Genomic DNA, 14220 nt, shown 5'->3' with positions numbered 1-14220 from the left:
GGTAAATATTTGGTTCATCATAGGATGGAGAATTCATTTCCTAGCTAGTTATTATATGCCATCTACTAAAAGTTCTCAAAAGATGCAAGGGCTCATAAAAGTAGCTAAAATTTTAAATGATCCTACAGAATCAAGAGTTCAGCCAGACTGGGTGAGTGAGTAATCCATTTGGGAAGTTGAATCAAGAAAATCAGAAATTCAGGGTTATTTTGAGGTACCATAGCCAGTTAGACTGTCTCAACAAATGGGAAAGAATTTTATACTGAGGTGTTTTTTTTTTTTTTTTTTTTTTAATCATTGCTATATCTCTGCTGTAACACAAAGTTGTTTCGTCTTGTTCTCTCATATTTTTTACCCATAGAACTGGCAGCAAATTGGGCATTTCTCCACTGATGTTGGCAGCTATGAATGGGCATACAGCTGCAGTTAAGCTCCTTTTAGACATGGGCTCTGACATAAATGCTCAGATAGAAACTAATCGGAACACTGCCCTTACCTTAGCCTGCTTCCAAGGAAGGACTGAAGTGGTTAGTCTTCTGCTTGATCGAAAAGCAAATGTTGAACACAGGGCTAAGGTATGAAAAAAATACTGAAACTTATCAGTCGTTTGCTGTTTGTTACTGTGACAATATCTTGAGAAAATAATTTTAAAGAAGGAAAATAGGTTTATTTTGTAACTTTCTAGTCTCATGAAAATACATGGGCATACATTTTTAAAGGTATTAATGATAAGTTATTAGCTGAAAATAATGTGATTTTGTAAAGGCCAGGATACTTTATGAAGTGTCATTCAAGTCAACGGACTTGTATCTTACTCAGATTGTATTCACCATACCACTGATTTTAGGTAGAATTAATGTTTTAATTAGCTGTAACTCAAACAAGTATCTGTACAGAAACTTATGAATATATAGAAACTATACCTTATTGCTCCCTCAGATTGTTAACATTTTGGCTGTTTCTGGTCTCTTCCATAGTTTGTTTTTTTTTATTGTTTTTTTTTTTTTATTTATTTATTTTCCATTAAACCTAGACTGGCCTCACACCATTAATGGAAGCAGCCTCTGGTGGATATGCAGAGGTGGGCCGCGTTCTTTTGGATAAAGGTGCTGATGTGAATGCCCCTCCAGTGCCCTCCTCAAGAGACACAGCTTTAACCATAGCCGCAGATAAAGGGCATTATAAATTTTGTGAACTTCTCATTGGCAAGTATGTCATGAGCATATTCTTTGTGTATGAATATGCGTTACCATTCTTAGGGCAATGTCATTGTGTTAAAAAGTCAAATGTAATCCAGACTTTCCTCTTTATTACAGTGCTTTGGGCTTCAGGTTGTCAGTAACTGTTCAGTGTCAGACAGTTGCCATTTTAGTTATGTGGTAGCTACCTGTCAGTTTTCCAGAAAAATGCTTGTCAATTTGGTCTTTAAAATGTTTTAAAGACCATCTGTGTGTTGTGGCACATGGCTTTAACCCAGCTCTTGTGATATGAGACAGAGGCAGGTGGATCTCTTTGAGAGAGACTGGGCTGGTTTATATAATGATTTCTTCCAGGAGAGTCAAGGGAATGGGGGAGGGGATTGGAGAGACCTTTTCTTAAAATAAAATCTTAAGCACCTTTGCATGGCATCCTACATAGTGTTTGGTTTTGACTACTCTTAAACTGTTATTAACGTTATTCTTATTACCATGAGTCAACTGGACACTAAAGCTATTTTTTTTTCTCTATGTATGCTAAATAAAAATAGTCTGAGATAGATATTCCCTCATAGGATACTGTTTGTCTCCTTGACACTATTTATTGAAGGTGTTGAACAAGTGTTGTTTGCAGAGTTCAAAGTTATGCAGAAATTTTATAAAGGAAAAGCACATTGAATATTTGAGTATTTAATTTGACAGTTGTCTAATACAATTTGTCCTTGATTTTTTTTTTCTCATTAAATTTTCACAGCAGTTTATTTTACTGCTGCCCCATCATTCCATCTCGTGTAAGAAGCACTGTCTTTCATTTCCAGGGGAGCTCATATTGATGTGCGGAACAAGAAGGGGAACACTCCGCTATGGCTAGCAGCGAACGGTGGACACCTGGATGTGGTTCAGCTACTGGTGCAAGCAACTGCCGATGTAGATGCAGCAGATAATCGCAAGATAACTCCGCTCATGGCTGCGTTTAGAAAGGTAGTACTCTTTATCCTCATTCACTTGTAGCACTGCATATGGCCAGTTGTGCTAGAGAGAACATGGCTTAGTGATTATTCTGGACTTATATCTGTGATGTAATAACTTTAATGAAAGCAGAAATACTGTGTACAAATGAAATGCTCTACTGCCATTTCAGAAATCCTGCAAATGTGGTTCATATTGGATATTAAAGCTAAGCATACTTGCCTGGCAACCAGAGAATACCATTGGAACTTACATTATTGTAAAACGGGAGAACCAATTCCACAAAGTTGTCCTCTGACCTCTGCATGTATGCCCTGGCATAGGCACCTGCATATATACATCATGGGCATATGCACAGGGATTAATAAGTAAAATAAAACCACAAATTCTAAGATGCACATTCGAAATCTAGTTATAATCTCATCTCACAATATTTGAATGATTTCTTGCTTTACCATTAAACAGTACGTTTTATTGTTGATTTTGTTCATTCGTCTGGGTTTTCTGTTACTGGCTTGGTTTGTGTTTTGTCTTGTTTTTTAGTTTGGCTTTGACATGGGATCTCACTAAGTTTCTGGGATTAAAGGTCTACAGAAGTAAGCCTGGCCTTGTTGTTGTCAGGAAAAATCAGTGAAATCTTAGATACTCTTGGATCAGCATTATATATATAGTTTATATATATATATATATATAAATTATATATATAGACACATATAAATTGCATTTTCTTATTGTATTAAAGCATTTTAAATTTTATTACTTTAATAGCTTAAATGTCTAATGTGTATGAAGGTCTGAGCTTAACCCCCAATACTTCAAAAGCCTTTCATTCATAAAAATATCTTATGGGTAGTACAATATGTAGTATTTTTAGTATATAAGTTACAAGACATCATCTTTCTTTGTTTGGGTTTTATTTTTATTTTTTTTTTAACCCTTGGAGATAAGGTCTCAGTGTGCAATGTTGACTGGCCTAGAACTAGCTATTTAGATCAGTGTGACCTCAAACTCGTGAAGATCTGCCTCCTTTGCCTCCTGGCTGCAGTTAAAGGTGAGCACCACCACTCCCAGTTACTGAGTTTTGTCTTTTATTCCTTGTTGCCTCTGGTTCTTGTAGACTACACAGCCACTTGCTCCCTTTTTTTCCCTTTTGCATTTAAATCTCTTCTTTGCTCAGTGGCATCTTTTCATATTAGAATCCTCTTAACTGGTTTATTGTTCAAGCCAGTACAATTTAGTGTCATTAAATCTTAGCTTCCCTTATGAATCCCTCATGAAAGAGAGTCATGTTGTTGCTTGATCTTTCCTTGCCTCCTGTCTGGTGACCTCTGTCCTTAACTAGAAGGCCCATGTCCTTCTCTGTCTTTTCTAGTTATTTATTCTTTAGGTAGTTTAAATCTCCCCTTCACAAACTGCGCCTGTCTTGTCAGAGTTCATATAAAGGATGTAGAAGTTCTATAATGCTTCTGCAACTCTTTGTTAGTGTCTTCATTTATTAATTCTTTTTTACAAGTACTGGGATTACAAAAATAGACTGCCAAGTCCAACAGCTTTCCTACTTACATTCTGTATCTCCGTTTCTCCCACCTCCCTCTTTTAAATGAATGTTAACAGGAAAGGTGCTGTATTAGTGGTAGCACGGAAATATTTTAAAGACTGTATTTATTTAAAGCCAAGGATAAAAAATATAAATTCAAGTTAAAAGAGGGCCTACTTTGGAAGCTGGGATAGGACAGTCTGCCTTACATAAAAGGTTCAAGACTGGCTCTGGCATGGTGAGTGTTCACCTTTAAAAGGGGGAAGGGCCATACACCTTTGTTTTTAGCACTTAGGAGACAGAATCAGGCAGAGATGAGCTAGAAGCAGCCTGATCTATCTGCATCGTGACTTCCAAGACAGTCAGGGCTACATAATGATCTTCTGTATCAAAAAAGAGAAGAAGTAGGCCAATAACTTAAAACATGATAGTAGGCAAAATGGCTTAGCAGATACAGGTACTTTCCATGCACACCTGCCCATGTAGAGGTGGAAGAAGAGCATTGAATCCATACATGACATAAACACATGAACACGTATATAGGAAGAAGTTTGTGCATATACATATACATGCAGTACTAACTACTATCTATCCATATTGCCTAAATTGTGGATATTATGTCAGAAATTAGTATAAACACTGAAGAAAAAGGACAGTAGGCTCCTAATCAGAAGCTGGGGGGTGGGGGGCTCTTTCTGTGCGACTGTTGCGGGATGGACTCTTGGTCCTCACACTTAGAGAGAGAGAGAGAGAGAGAGAGAGAGAGAGAGAGAGAGAGAGAGAGAGAGAGAGAGAGAGAGTGTGTTTGTGTGTGTGTGTGTGTGTAGTTTCTGTGCGACTGTAGTGGGACGGACTGTTGGTCTTCACACTTAGTCTCCCTAATTTAGGACTGTGATTAAGGAATGGACAGCCAGACTTCTCTGGTAACAATTTTTTACCTTTTTATTGAAGCAGGATCACACTCTAGTCCTGCCTGTCCTAGGCTTTCTATGTAAACCAGACTGGCCTTGAACTCTCAAAAGTCTTCCTGCCTCAGTCCTGGAATTAAAGATGTGTGACATCAAGCCTGGCAATTATCTTTACTTTGCGTAGAGTACTTAGAATTAAAAAATGAATGAGAGCAGAAGAAAAGGATGATAGAGTTTGTAGAATATTTTCTCATTTGATGTCTCTGTCACTTCATGCCAATAATCATTCTTTTACTCAGAGTGTTTTAGAATTTTAGTCCACATCGTTCTTTATTTTAGGGGAAGGCAACGTGAGAATGAAAAATAGTTATAACTCACTGGAAGAAAAGACTATGCTTTTCTTCTTTTTTTTTTTTTTTTTTTTTTTTTTTTTTTTTTTTTTTTTTGGTTTTTTTTTTTTTGGTTTTTTTTTTTTTGGTTTTTTGAGACAGGGTTTCTCTGTGTAGTCCTAGCTGTCCTGGAACTCACTCTGTAGACCAGGCTAGCCTTGAACTCAGAAATCCACCTGCCTCTGCCTCCCAAGTGCTGGGATTAAAGGCGTGCGCCACCACCGCCTGGCTATGCTTTTCATTTATAATATAAACACAAAGGTCTTCAATTTGCACCATTAACATTAACTAATGTCAGTGTTAGTTCAGACTGTGTGTGGATTTACTGAACTCTATTAGCATCTGGTTTTGATCTGACAGTGATATCTGTTTTTAGGGTCATGTGAAGGTGGTACGCTACTTAGTCAAAGAGGTCAATCAGTTTCCATCAGATTCTGAATGCATGAGGTATATAGCAACCATCACTGATAAGGTAATGTGGGGTTCATGTTTATTGTATGTATGAGCTGGGGATTGCTTTTGGTTAATACTGGTTTTGTGCCAATAAAACTCTGTGGGAGCAAAAAAGTGTAATATGTTACAGTTTTGTTTATAGACTATTTATGAACTTTTAAAAGATGTATCTAGATTTATAATCTATTCTGAGAAAAACTTAATAGATCCTTATTCTCTAGCAAGACACCTTGATGCCTTAAACATCACAGAAGTTGGTATAGCTGTAAGTTTGAGGAGGATTCATGGCTGGAGGTGATGAAGTTCAGTGTAGGATAGAGCAGTGGGTCCTGAGTTCTGTTCTGCCCCAGTATGATTCTGTTTTGCCCAACACTTGTGGCTTGAATTTTGGTAGATGTGGGAAGATACGAATAAATTCTACAAGAGAACTAGTTGATTGTGTGTGTGTGTGTGTGTGTGTGTGTGTGTGTGTGTGTGTGTGTGTGTGTGTGTGTGACATAGGCCTTTGAACATGAAGGCCAACAAATTTATAAATATTTTTTTGCATAGTGAGCAGCCCTCCGTCTATTTTAGTGTTATTTATAGGAACTAGTTCATTGTCTTTGCCTAACTCAGAATTTCCACTATTGAATATCATGTTTTTTTTATGAGGAATTGGAGATAGGGTTTATTTTTCAGCTCCCCCTCCCCTGAGACAAGGGAAATCTGCGTAACTGTTGGTTCCCTGTAACTCAATCTGTAGACCAGATTGGTCTGAAATTCAGAAATCTGCCTGCCCCTGCCTCCTGGGACCAAAGTATTTTTGGTTTGTTATTTGGTTTGATTAGGTTTTTCAAGACAGGCTTTTTCTATGTACTCCTGGCTGTCCTTGGAACTGTGTATATTCATTCAGCTGGCCTTGAAGTCAGAGATCTGCTGGCTTCTGCCTGCCAGGTTCTAGGATTAAAGTTATGTGCCATGATGCCCAGGCAATTTTTTTTAACTGCTAGGTAATAAAATATTCTTTTGTTTTTCTTAAAGGGTGTTTTGAGAATGAAATATTATGTGTATGAGCTATTTGCCTACATGTGTGTATGTATGTACACTATGTGAATATGCAGTGTTTTTTTTAAATCAAGTTATAAGCCCAAGATAGTGTGTATTTTGAAAGTGGGAAGCTCTTTGATATGGATGTTTGGGGATTTACAATCTGATATCTGCATGTTATTCCCTCTGACCCCAGTTTGTTTTTAAGTACTTTTAATATTTGTAGGACTCTTAAGTGTGAGTTGTCATTTGAGGTTGGAAATGTTCCCAATTTTTTATTGTAGGAGATGCTGAAGAAATGTCATCTTTGTATGGAGTCAATAGTACAAGCCAAAGACCGGCAGGCTGCTGAAGCAAATAAGAATGCCAGCATACTGTTGGAGGAGCTAGACCTGGAAAAGGTAACAGATGCTTCTCTCTGGAATCTATTGTTTATCCATGGTGTTTTTTCTCTCCAATTTGTCACAAATTGTTGCAGTTGCTAATACTATTTAAATATTTATTAGAGATACCAACTATTTAAATATTTATCAGAGATACCACATACACTGCAAGGCTCAAGTCACCAGAACATGGCCTCAGGGGCCTTAAGAATATGTTGGCCCTTAAGTGGTTGGGTGGTTGGTGATTTGTTTCATGTTGGGTTTTGTTTTTAAGATAAGTTATAGATCCCAGGCCAGCCTTGAACTTGGTGTGTATGTGTATGTATCCTAACCTGATCTCAAACTAAAGATTCTCCTGTGTCAGCCTCCAGTGTCTTGGAATTACAGATGTGGTATCATGTCCATCATGTTGTCTGTATTAGGTGAAAAGCTTCCCTCTTCAGGTAGAGTAAAATGCTTGGGCTGTCAGTGCTCGTTTGTCTGCCAGCTTCCTCCATTAACTGTTATGGCCACGCTTGTCTGTAGCAGGAAAAGAATTGGTTTGGTTTTGAATACTTTGAGATCAAATTCTATTACTGTTTTATTTTTTAAGATTTATCTTACTTGATTTGTCAAAGGAGGGCATCAGAGTCCCTGTAGCTGTATTTACAAGCAATTCTGAACTGTGGTTGCTGGGAAAAGTCAGTCTCTTTAAAAAGTCAAAAAGAAGGTAGAAAGCTCTCAACTGAAGTAGATAGAGAACTGAAGTAGTTGTTGTAAGACCTCGTAACATCTGCTTCCTTATCCTCTTTACACTTTTGAAACACTACTTTGTTTAGGTGAGTGCCTCACTGCATGTGTGTATGTACACTATGACCTAATGCCCACTAAATAGACTGGGCTGGTTTCAGTTCATAGAACTGCCTATCTCTGCCCTGCCTCTCAAGGGCTGATAGTAAAGGGGATGGGATGCTATCATACCTGGCTTAAAAGTAATTTATAAAAGTTAAGCCTAGACCCAGGCTTGATGGTACATGCCTTTAATCCCAGCACTTAGAAAGGAAGGGAGGTGGACTCCGTGAGTTTGAGGCCACCCAGGTGTTCATAACCAAGGGTTATATTATGAGTCCTTGTCTCAAAAACAAAAACAAAATTAAATAAATGAGTAAAAGTCTAGATTGGTTTGTAGGTCACATTGCCAGTCCTTGCTGACCATCCTTTGTCCCACTGATTCTGTGTCTTCTTGAATGTCTTTAGTTTCCTCCATACTACCTTCATTTCTCCCCTTCTCATTTGAACATTCATTTTGAGTTTGTTTGTTTGTTTGTTGTAACTAGACAAGGTTGCACATAGTCCAGGCTGACCTAAGAGCTGTTGTGTAAACAAAGGCTAGCCTAGAATTCCTGATTTCCCAAGAACTTGGAGTATAGGTGTGTGTCATCACACCTGGGTGTAACATTTCTAACTTTTTATTTTACTTTGCTTTCTCCACCAGTACAATGTATATTCTATAGAATGGTTGTTTGTTACTCAGCAAACTATTTGTTAAATCAATAAATTCACGGCATTTATTCACACATTGTAAGGGTGTACTTTTTTAGTAAGTAGAACCATAAAGGTACATCTCTCGTGCTCCCTGTTCCTTCATTGATTGGTAGAAGTCATTGTGGAATCTGAGGCAGGAGGATCAAAGCTTCAGGCTAAATTGCTTGGTTTTGTAGGATTAGCACATCAGTTATGTTCTTGAAGCTATACATATATACAGTTTCTTGAGATTGGGTCTCACCTTGTCTATAAATTTCCCTAACTTCCAAAACTGTATGGGTGTGTGTATGTATGGCCCCTGCGTTTATAAAGTGCTGCATGAAGACCTTTGTTAATTACCAGTCTTCAAATCTCAGCCCATGTGTATATGCCACAGAGGTCCCGAGTTCAATTCTCTGCAACCGCATGGTAGCTCATAACCATGTATAATGAGATCTGATACCTTTTTCAAGTGTGTCTGAAGAGAGCAACAGTGTACTCACATACCTACAATAAAATCTTAAAATATATATATATATATGCTTTAAAAAAAAAAAAAAAAAAAGGTTTTATCTTACATTAGTAAGGAAATAGATGTTTCCAAAGAACAGTCTCACAGAACTTACCCACTCCTTCTATTCACCTAGTAATATTTCTCTTGCCAGGGACTAGATAAACCTTTAATAGCCACGCACCTCCATTTGTGCACTAAGTCACCTTGTGTATCCTGTTCATTATTAGAGCAGTTCTTTTTGATCCATTATTTTCCTGGATCTTCATGCAGTTTTGTTGTTTATTTTGTTTGGTATGAGACAAGGCCACAAGTCTATCCTGATTTTCTGGATTCTACGTTTGATTGCTGGAATCACAAGGCCCTTGCTCTCCAATGACTTTCATTTACCTAAAGTCATCAGCTACATGTCTATCCTTTACAAAACAAACAACTTTCTGTTGTTTATTGTCTGTGACTATGTGAGTGTATACACAGGTGCTCACAAAGCCGAGAAGAGGCTGTCAGATCCCGAGAGCTGGAGTCTCTGGTGTCTGTCTGTGAGATGCCTGAGTTGGTTGCTAAGAACCAAACTCGGGTCTTCAGGAAGAGCATCAAATATGAAACTGCTGAATTGTGTCCTTTTTTCATAATGATGCTTGTATATCTGGGAGAGTACATAGCAGACATGATCTTGAGCATGGGGAGGTGGGGGAGGTAGAGGGGAGCCAGGTGCAGAAGCTAAGAGGAACAGATGGTTGGATTCTATAGGGAAGACCAGGCCAGACCCCTGGGCTGGAGAGTTCGGGTAGGGACTGGGGAATGGTGGGAGAAGCTGGTGGCCAGGTTGGCTCTGATAAGTTAATGGGCACCTCAGCCTTTTGTCCTGGGTTTGAAACTTAACACTAAGGTCTGGCTGATAAGATCCCAATTAAAGTTCAGATCTTCCTTGTAAACAATGTAATAGTTTTAGAATTTATTGAAAATACTTAGGAGGAATGAAGTTCTAGCTATTTCAGGCCTTGAAGTTTTACTGTTTTTTTTTTTTTTTTTTTTTTTTAATGCATATTTTAGCAAAGAGGTTTTCCTCAAACACTGGGACAGTGTCCTCATGGTGCCAGGACTGCACTAGACACCATTCTCAAGCTGCAGTGGCTAATTCCATTAGTCAGCGCTTTATAAAGGGAAGCTTACAAAGCTGTGTGTTTCATGCCTTTGTGCAACCAGGATCGAGAACACATACTGAAGCACTTCCCACCTACAGAAAGCCAAGCCCACATCCTGCCTATGGGAAGTCCAGGGCAAGCAAGCTTGTTCACAGAAGTCAAAATACCGGGTTAGTACAGACCAGACAATTACAAGAACAGTCCCCAGCATTCTAGGAAGTCAACTGTCCTTGGGCAATTGGGGCTTATTTTTGTTTTATAGTAATTTTAACTTAAACATGTAACATTTCACAGAGAATGTTAATCATGAAGGAATTCTCAATTCTCAGCTGATAGGAGACTTTAACCCAACTCAGTGAGGGGGCTCATCTTCCTCCCCCTGCCTTTAAAACTCTCCATACCTGGTTTGCCTTAGTTTCATTAGCAAAATACTGTTAACTAATCACTACCCACCATCCCTGTGTACTAAATATCATTGTTTTGATAGGTGTATATTTTTTTTTAAGGTTTATTTATTTTATATATGTGAGCTCACTGTAGCTGTATTCAGACGCACAAGAAGAGGGCATCAGATCCCATTACAGCTGGTTGTGAGCCACCATGTGGTTGCTGGGAATTGAACTCAGGACCTCTGGAAGAGCAGAGGATGCTCTTAACCACTGAGCCATCTCTCCAGCCTGATATGTGTATCTTTGAAGTGCATGTAAAATACACAGAACCTGAATGTTTTAAGATCAGGAAACAAGGGTGTGTGTGTGTGTGTGTGTGTGTGTGTGTGTGTGTGTGTGTGTGTGTGTTTTACAATTCATTCTTTAGTAAGCATCCAAAAAGAGAAGCTTGAAAATGACTTTTTCCTGCCAGTCATGGTAGCTCATACCTGCAGTCCCAGTTTGGAACCTGAGGAAGGAGGATTGCCGTGAGTTGAAGTACAGCCTCTTGTGTTCTGTATAGCTAGTTAGACCTTTTTTCAAAAGATATTAAAGGGCTGGAGATGGGGGGGATAGCACTTTAGTTTGGGAGTGAGAGAGTGAGTTGAACATTATGGCTGTCTGTATCACCCTCCCTCTCTCCCTGCCTGCTGTGGCTTCATTCTAGTTGTGGATGGGTAAGCAGTGTGTCACTGTTCTGCATCCTCAGTACTTTTTGATCAGATTTGAAACAATCTGGATACATTATATAATCTGGTTTAGTATTTCAGTTGTCTTCCTTCAAGTTCCTGAGTACGTGGGAGTTTGTGTGACATCATTTTTAAGTTAACTTAAATATTTCCCATAGATTTGTCTTTACCACTTCTTATTACTCAGTGTGTGTATGTTGGGGGTGGGGAGGGGATTCTCATAAAGTGATAATGAGGATTACAATCTGGGGCCTTGTGTACTCCATTGTTGAGCTATATCACAGACTTTTGAGACTGGGATTGGAGTGTAGCTTATACTGGCCTCATACTCACTCTGCTAACTTTGGTGAGCCTTGAACTGAAGACCTTAGCTTAAAAACAGTAAATTAGGTACATGGCATATACCTTTAATTCCAATGCTCAGGAAGCAGAGGCAGGTGGATCTCTCTGAGCTTGAAGCCAGTCTATTGTGAGTTCAAGGCCAGCCAAAGCTACATAGTGCCTCAAAAAAGGAGAGGGTATTACATATGTAATATAAAAATAATCATTATGCAGTTTTATGCATGTAATCTGTGTGTATTAGTCTGCCTCTTTTTCCTTTCTCCGAATCCTATTTTTATAAATCTGTAAGAAAAACCCTTGAGTGGAGCTTATTCTTTGAGAAATGGCCTACAGTCAGATGCTGTCCTACCTGTGTTTCCCCTCTGTACAGGTTACTGTCTGTTAAGTATGGTTTATGTCATCTCTTGCCCGCAGTGAGTTGAATCCAGTGACTTTGAATTTTAAGGTTTTTCAGTTGCCTTCTAATAAATGATGTTACATGCCTACTTTTATTCAAAGTAAGTTCTAGTGTAGTATTTATGTTTTATTTTTATTTTTCTAATAGTTAAGGGAAGAAAGTAGAAGATTGGCTTTGGCTGCCAAAAGAGAAAAGCGAAAAGAGAAAAGAAGAAAAAAAAAGGAAGAACAAAGAAGGAAACTAGAGGAAATTGAAGCCAAAAATAAAGAGAACTTTGAACTCCAAGCTGCTCAAGAAAAAGAAAAACTCAAAGTTGAAGGTATTCTTTTTCAGCTGAGCATCCAGTTTGAGTACCTAGTAGCCCTAATTCCAGTTATATGGTAGGCTGAGGTAAAAGGACCGTGTTTAAGTCCTGTGTGGGCTTCAGAGTGAGTTCAAGGTCCAGTCTTAAAATTAGGTGATTGTCTCAAAAATTTTAACAGAATGCCAGGCAAGTAGCTCTTGAAGGATCTTAAATATAATCCTTGGTAATAAAAAATAAAGAAAAATTTCTTTAAGCTAGTAGAGGTGGCAGACTATAGTAATGCCAACATTGAGGAAGGAGAAAGTAGGAGGATCAGGGTTCCTAGGTCGTTCCTAGGCTCACTTGTTTTCAAATCCTTGTTTGAAAGGAAACAAAGTCTTACTTCTACTCCTATTAAGTGATACATGTTTATAATCCTAGCATTCAAAGACTGAAGCAGGCCAAATAATGGAAGGTCAATGCTAGCCTTGTATATATAATAAAACTCTGTAAAAGTATTTGATGACAACCTGGTTGTTTCATTTACTGACTTATTCCTCAACTTTTTGTTTTGCTTTTAGGTTTGTTTGTGTTTTGTGGGGTTTTTTGGTACTTTGATTTTGAGACATTTGCTATATTTAAATCAGGCTAGCCTTATATTCTAAAAACCTTTTACCTTAATCTTTCAAGTAGCTTAGATAATTTTCTTCCATTCTTGATGTTTAAAATCTTTGGGTACATGTACTTTGGGTTCATGTCTTTCTCCTCTCTTTTTGATCTGTTTATATGTAAACATACACATTCATATAACCACAATGACATTATTTTACATATCCATAGTAATATTACTACTCTTAAGTTAATCGTTTTATAAAATGTAATACATGATTTCTGTGCATATTTCCCAACTGTTTCCAAATATTCTCTTTTTTTCGAGACAGGGTTTCTCTGTATAGCCTTGGCTGTCCTGGAACTCACTCAGTAGACCAGGCTGGCCTCGAACTCAGAAATCCGCCTGCCTTTGCCTCCCAAGTGCTGGGATTAAAGGCGTGCGCCACCACTGCCCGGCTTCCAAATATTCTCTATAGCTGTCTGTCATATCAATCTCATCAGTGAATGACTAACTCAATATTGCTGTTTTTCCAGAAGAACCTGAAGTCTTGACAGAGCCTCCAAGTGCCACTACCACCACTACCATAGGAATATCTGCTACATGGACTACTTTGGCAGGTTCCCATGGTAAAAGAAATAATACCATAACTACAACCAGCTCAAAGAGGAAAAACAGGAAAAATAAAATTACTCCAGAAAATGTACAAATTATATTTGATGATCCACTACCAATTTCATACAGTCAGCCAGAGAAAGTGAATGGAGAGTCCAAGAGCAGCAGTACCAGCGAGAGTGGGGACAGTGACAACATGAGGATTTCCAGCTGCAGTGATGAGAGCAGCAACAGCAACAGCAGCAGAAAGAGTGACAATCAATCGCCGGCTGTGGTCACTACCACTGTGGCCAGCAAGAAGCAGCCGTCTGTTCTTGTTACATTTCCAAAAGAGGAGAGAAAATCCATTTCGGGCAAGGCGTCTATAAAGTTAGTTCCAAGTTCTGCTTTTACTGGTGCCATGTTAAACACCTTGTAAGACAAGTAAATTACCAAATACTTTTGTATGGTAAAGAATACTAAGATGTTGTTTAGATTTTATGCTGAGAAAATAAATAATTTTCACTATGTAATTTTTTTTTTGTGATTGTTAAACTTACAAAAACATCGATAGTGTGAAGTTGGGCATGGTGGCACATGCCTGTAGTCTCAGCGTTTGGGAGGCTGAAGCAAGAGAATCACAAGTCAAAGCCAGTTTGGGCTGCATGTTGACTTCAATGCAGGGTGAGCTGTGTAGCAAGACCCTGTCTCAAGAAAGGAAAAAGTATTGACGTGTACATTCACGGTGTTACAATTTTGCTCTGCTAAATTTACCCCCTTTATGGTATTTTCTTAAGACTGGCTCTTGGTTATATGTGAACTAGCAGAGAAGCTATAAACAAGATCGTCATTTGTTC

General features: G+C 38.4%; 1 protein-coding gene across 8 annotated transcripts in view; it reads left to right on the top strand.

The window, feature by feature from the left end:
• Ankrd17 (ankyrin repeat domain 17) overlaps positions 1-14220 on the top strand; it is a 137724-nt gene that overhangs the window by 98558 nt on the left and 24946 nt on the right. For 7 of the 8 annotated variants that reach the window (XM_034509368.2, XM_034509367.2, XM_034509364.2 and 4 more), the window contains 7 exons: positions 362-575; positions 1034-1209; positions 2015-2177; positions 5376-5471; positions 6763-6879; positions 12024-12195; positions 13306-13753. In XM_034509368.2, the coding sequence (XP_034365259.1) occupies positions 362-575; positions 1034-1209; positions 2015-2177; positions 5376-5471; positions 6763-6879; positions 12024-12195; positions 13306-13753 (1386 nt within the window). The remainder of the gene's footprint in view (positions 1-361; positions 576-1033; positions 1210-2014; positions 2178-5375; positions 5472-6762; positions 6880-12023; positions 12196-13305; positions 13754-14220) is intronic. The other variant, XM_034509365.2, reaches the window with a different exon arrangement.

Source organism: Arvicanthis niloticus, chromosome 7 (genome assembly GCF_011762505.2).
Source record: "Arvicanthis niloticus isolate mArvNil1 chromosome 7, mArvNil1.pat.X, whole genome shotgun sequence".
Lineage (NCBI taxonomy): Eukaryota > Metazoa > Chordata > Mammalia > Rodentia > Muridae > Arvicanthis > Arvicanthis niloticus.
This window is presented reverse-complemented; position numbering and strand designations above follow the sequence as displayed.